Consider the following 6,236-nt stretch of genomic DNA (forward strand, 5'->3'; position numbering starts at 1 on the left):
CCCCTTCCCAGGGAGATAAGTGTGCCCCCGTTGAGCCCTCCTTGTAACTAAGCCTTTCTGAGACTATAGCTTGTAGCATGGTTATCTTTTAGAGTTAATGTCAGCTTATAAATAACTCATCCCCTCTTTGTCTTTCTGGGTTTGGGTTAGCTCAGGAAGGATGATTTTATTCTAGTTCCATCCATTTGCCATTGAATTTCTTAATGTCATTATTTATGAGAGCTGAGTGATAGTCCACTGCACAAAATTCATTCTTCAGATAAAGGACATCTAGGTTGTTTCCAGGTTCTAGCTATCACAAATAAAGCTGCTAAGGAACATAGTTGATCAAGAGTCCTAGTGGTAAGATTGAGCATCCTTTGGGTATTTGGCCAAGAATGGTGTAGCTGGATGTTGACGTAAATCAATTATCAATTTTCAGAGAAACTGCCATATTGACTTCCTTACTACCTGTACAGGTTTGTACTCCCATCCACCTTGGAGGATTGTTGCATATGCTCCACATCCTAACCTGTCTAAGCTGTCCCTTGTCATTTTGACATTAGTCATTCTGAGTGGTACACGATGAAATCTCTCAGTAGTTTTGACTTGCAAAACTGATGTCTAAAGATGTTGAACATTTCTTAGTGTTGCTCAGCAATTTGACACTTTTCCGTCAAGAATTCTCTTTTTAGATCTGTACCCCATTTTTCAGATGGATTATTTGTATTTTGAAATCTGGTTCCTAGAGTTCTTTTTGTATTTGGACAACAGCACTCTATGAGATGTGGGCATAGTGAAGATCTTTCCCCATTTGTAGGCTGCCGTTTTGGTCTATACATCAAAGATTGATACTGTCCTTTGCCTTACAAAAGATTTTCAGTTTCCTTAGGTTCCATTTTAACTGTTGATCCTAGTGACTGCACTACTGGTGTTCTATTCAGGAAGGAATATATTGTTTTAATAATTGTTAGGCATGTCACTTATATCCCTGATCACCCCGAGACTTTTATCATGACAAGGTGTTTAAAGCACGAATAATAAAGGCCAAGAGTCAGATATTGGGGCTCATCCCAAACAACAGACAAGCAAAGCAGCCAAGTCTTACCTCTACCAAGGCTGGGCAAGCACAGCCTCAACAGACTAAGCCTTTCCCTCCTCTAATTTTATATTACCTCTAGTGATGGAATTGAGTCTTTGTGTTGTTTAGGTTCATGATGTCAATTGCTTCATAAAATGAATGTGGAGATATTTTTTTGTTTTTATTTTGGAATAATTAGAGGAGTATTGGTTTTGACTTTCCTTTAAAAATCTGATAGAATTCTGTGCTGAAACAATCTGGCTGGCACTGGGTACTTTTTAGTTGGTACATTTTTAAATGCTGCTTCTATTCCTTGAGGGTTATAGGTCTGTTTAAATTACTTATCTCATGTTGATGGAAAGTGGGTACAAGATTTACATAGAGAAAATGTCTATTTCATTCAGATTTTCGAATTTTGTATAGTAAAATTTTTGAATAATGACCTAATGATTCTTTGGAATTTCTCAGTTTCTGTCATTAAGACTCCATTTTGATTTTGGATTTTGTTAATGTGGATAATCTGTGTCTTTTAGTTAGTACAGATAAGGGTTTGTCTTTCTTATTGATTTTCTCAAAGAACCAACTTTTGTTTAATTGATTCTTTACATTGCCTTCTTTGTTTCTATTCTGTTTTTTTTTTCATCCCTGACTTTGAATATTTCCTACTGTCTACTCCTCTTGGGTGTGGCTGCTTCTTTTTTGTTCTAGAATTTTCATGTGTACTATGAAGTCACTGGTATGAGAATTCTCTCATTTCTTTATGCAGGCACTTAGTGCTGGGAACTTTCCTCTCAGCACCACGTTCACTGTGCCCCATGAATTTGGGTAAGTTGTACATTCATTTACATTGAATTCTAGGAAGTCTTTCATTTCTCTTACTTCTTCATTGACTGGGTGGTTATTAAGTAGAGAACTGTTCAGTTTCTCTGAGTTTGTAGGTTTTCTGATGTTTCTGTTGTTGTTGAAACCCAACTTTAATCCATGATAGTCTGATAGGTTACAGGGGTAACTTGAGGTTTCCTTTATTTGTTGAGACTTTCTTTGTGACCAAGTCTGTGATCAGTTTTGGAGAGGGCTCAATGAGGTGCTGTTAACCTCTAATTTTGTAGTTGTCTTTTCCTAGGTTTATTTAAGAATGTCTTTCTTCTCTCTTTAAGGGCCTCAATCCTCATCACAAACTTGGTTTTACGATTGTTTTCTTGAGGTCGATGGACACCGGGAGTGGACAGCTGGCCCCAGAGAGCCCTGAGAGCACCACCCAGGCTGCTGATCTAGTCACCAATCCACCACTGGAGGAGACACAGCAGTCCCTGCAGACTGGAGTCACCACTACAGCAGCCATTACCAGTGAGGCGAAGACCCAGCAGCCAGCTGTTGCCCCTGATGCCATCCTCAGGGCTGTAGATACCAAGCCTGGCTCTATGAGCAGCAGCGCAGGCAGTGACATCCCAGGCTGTCTCACACCAGCAGTGCCGGCCATCAGGGAGAAGAAGCAAATCGCAGGGAAGGTTTTGGGCATAGTTAAATGGTTCAATGTCAAGAAGGGTTACGGATTCATTAAGGTAAATGACACCAAAGAAGACATATTCGTCCACCAGTCTGCCATAAAGATGAATAACCCCAAGAAGTACCTTCGCAGGGTAAGAGACGGAGAGTCTGTGGAGTTTGATATTGTTGAAGGAGAAAAGAGTGCAATGGCGTTAAATGTTACAGGCCCCGGTGGAATAAAAATTCGAGGTGGTAAATATGCATCAGAGCATAACCAGCATAGAAGCTATCGAGGCCGTAGGGGTCCTCCACGTAATTCCCAGCAATATTACCGGAATAGGAAGATTGGTGGAAGGAAGGAGCAATCAGAATGCACTCATGAAGGCCAAGCTCAACAAGACCAGCAAAGACAAGTGATGGAGGGTGCTGGCCAACAAGGTACAAAAGGGAGAGATGTACCAGTGAGACCGGATAAGTATCGCAATTACAGACCACAGTTCCACAGGGGCCCACCTCGCCAAAGACAGCAAAGACAGGACAGCAATGGGCACTATGAGGAAAATCAAGGGGAGGAGACCCAAGGTCAGCAGCCACCTCGACGTCATAATCACTGCAACTTCAATCACCAACAAAGACGCCCAAAGAAGCCACAGAGTGGGAAAGAAATAACAAAGGCATGTGATCCACCATATAAGAATCTGTCTGCAGCCAAGACCAAGCAAGGCGTGACTGAGTAAATGCCGGGTTACCATCTATACCATCACGTGGTCTGCATATCCAAGAAGAAATGGAGATGAAATACCAAGAATAACGAATGAACATCAAGTGCTTTCTTTGGACAGTTGACCGGATACAATAGAAATATCAGCATTAACTATGCAGCATGTCTTACCTAACAAATGTGTTGTGTATTTTTAATTTGGTATTTTTCAATACACCTTCAGTGTTCTTTAAATTATGCCAACCAACTGCAAACACCTCTAAATAAAGGTCTTAAATACTAATTCCAAAAGATCATTTCTTGTGCTTAGGCTGTTTTGGAATATCAGGGCATGCTGTACTGGAATGGCTGGGCTCTGGTGGTGACATCGTGCCCTGGGCTTCTGGTGGGGTAGGGTGTTTCTACCTGGTTTTGAAGGAGTGGGCCTGATCTGTGGGTATAAGAGATTGAATGTAATTGGCCCCCATAATCTCATGGGGAGTGGCAATAATACAAGGGGTGGATTTGTTGGAGTGACTTTGGCCTTTTTGGAGGAAGTGAAGGTTGTCACTGTGGGGTGGGCTTTGAGGTTTTCTATGCTCATGATACCACCCACTTTCTCCATCAACTTACTGTTATCTGCAAGATGTAGGAGTCTCAGCTACTCCTCCAGAACCATGTGTGCCTAAATCCCACCATGCTTCCCACCAAAATGATAATCATTTGTATTTATTAAATTATGTGCTATACCCCTCAATTAAATTTTTCCTTTATATGAGCTGCCATGGTCATAGTGTCTCCTCACAGCAATAAAAACCCTAAGATTGAAGGTGGTTCATGATAGTACCAGTTCTACCCCCATAACCTGTTTCTCCATCAGTAAAATGAGACAGATCAAGCCAAACTAAATAAGTAAAAGAACAGGTTTACCTGAATAAGTAATCCTGAGAGTTCTCCTCCCAGAGATCGAGGATGGAGAAGCTGTGCTAAAAAATGTAAAGAGGAAAACTTTACAGGTTATGGATAAGAAACGATGACATGCTCTCTCAAGCAGAGTTTGTGCTCAAGTACAGAGAAACCTGAATGCTGAGGTGAGGATTTGGGCTGCAGGAGTCTTGTGTTTGAAGATTGTGGAATCTTCTGCAATGTGGATTTACCTTCTAGTTATAGGAGGCAACCAACAAAATAGCCTTTACAGATTGGGGAGTCTGTTGAAACCCCTACCAATAACTCAAGTCAGAGTTCCCATGTGTAGCATAGGAGCTTTTGATATCTAGACCATATATGACTCTTAGGGGTGAAGGGCATTATTTCACAAGTGGCATAAATTCATTTCAAATATGTGTAGATGTATACAGACCCTCTTGTATATAATATACCTATATTTTAATAATGCATATAATAGAATTTCCCTAAAGCTTTTTCAATCATCCCAGGAGTTCTTTATCTCTCCTCTGGCTTTTTCCTTCAGCGGCAACTTTGTTGTTCTGAAAAAGCAAACTCCTATTTCCTTATTTTCCGCTTCCTGGCACCAATGTCCCTTTTCTACAGCGCCTTCCCCCGCTTCACATTAACGTCTCATTTACTTTCCTGGTGTCTACAATAACTCCAGGTCATATAATCACAGCTGAAGATGTGGATTAAGGCAACACAGAGAAGAGGCAACCTTTGACATTTGCTGCTCTGAGTCCCAATGCCCTCATTCAATATACTATTTTCTACTTCCATCCTTTTACCTGAAGATTGCTGTTAGTACCCACAGTTTTGAATCAGTCCCATCTCCAGAATGGGCAAAAAGTTAAAACCTATTCTTGCTCTTCAAGGACCAGGCAACAGAATATCTGATTTAGGGCATGTTAACTGTGTGTATTGAGATATATGGAGGTAATTATGCTTGTTTGTTCCTTGTGTCATGGGACGGAAGTCTTCTGCCCTCCCCTTTTGATTGTGGTATATCAAGACTGTGAACATAAACTTGTGTGTTCTGTTACAATGTTCTCTGGAAGCCCTCGCTTAAACATCTTTAATGATTCTTGGCCATTTGAGATTCTTCTGTTGAAAATTCTCTATTTAAATCTGTACCCCATTTTTAGTTAGATTGTTTGCTTTGTTTATATTTAGTCTCCTGAGTTCTTTATATATTTTGGAAAGCATCCCTCTGTCAGATGTAGGATGGTAAAGATCTTTTCCCATTCTGTATGCCACCATTATGCCCTAGTGACAGTGCCCTTTGCCTTGTAGAAGCTTTTCTGTTTTATGAGGTCCCATTTACTAATTGTGGATCTTAGTACCTTTGTTATTGGTGCTCTCTTCAGGAAATTATCTCCTGTGCCAATGCATTTGAGATTATATCCAACTTTCTCTTCTGTCGCATTTAGTGTATCTATCTGGGTTTACGTTGAGGTCTTTTATCCACTTGGGCATGAGTTTTGTGGTGAGTGATAAATATGGATCTTGTTGCCAAAATCCAGTTACACCAGTACCATTTATTGAAGATGCTGTCTCTGTGTATTTCTGCGCTTTTTAAATTAACAAATCAGGTGTCTATAGGTGTGTGGGATTCAGGCTGAGTCTTCTCTTTGATTCCATATATCAACCTGTCTGTGTTTATGGGCTTTTTATCACCATAGTTCTGTAGCACATCTTAAAATCAGGGATGGTGATACCTTTGGACGTTCTTTTATTGTTCAGGATTGTTTTAGCTATTCTGTTTTTTTTTTATTTGTTTGTCCCAAATGTAGTTGAATATTGTCTTTTCTAGTTCTATAAAGCATTATATTTGGATTTTATGGGGATTTCATTGAATCTATAGTTTGCTTTTGGTAAGCTAGCCATTTTATCTATGATGATCCTACAGATTCATGCACATCTTTTAATATCTACTTCAATTTCTTGCTTCAAAGACATAAAGTCTTAATCATAGAAGTCTTTCATTTGCCTGATGAGTAGAGTTACACCAAGATATATTCTATTATTTGTGGCAGTTGT

General features: G+C 39.9%; 1 protein-coding gene across 1 annotated transcript; it reads left to right on the forward strand.

Annotated features, from left to right (window-relative positions):
- The first annotated feature begins 2,268 nt into the window (after positions 1-2,268).
- On the forward strand, positions 2,269-3,285 carry LOC121445303 (Y-box-binding protein 1-like). The gene has a single exon (XM_041647360.1). The coding sequence runs from the start codon at positions 2,269-2,271 to the stop codon at positions 3,283-3,285; it is 1,017 nt and encodes a 338-aa protein (XP_041503294.1).
- Positions 3,286-6,236: the final 2,951 nt, after the last annotated feature.

Source organism: Microtus oregoni, unplaced genomic scaffold (genome assembly GCF_018167655.1).
Source record: "Microtus oregoni isolate MIOR12 unplaced genomic scaffold, Mior012 000173F_ref0000288, whole genome shotgun sequence".
Lineage (NCBI taxonomy): Eukaryota > Metazoa > Chordata > Mammalia > Rodentia > Cricetidae > Microtus > Microtus oregoni.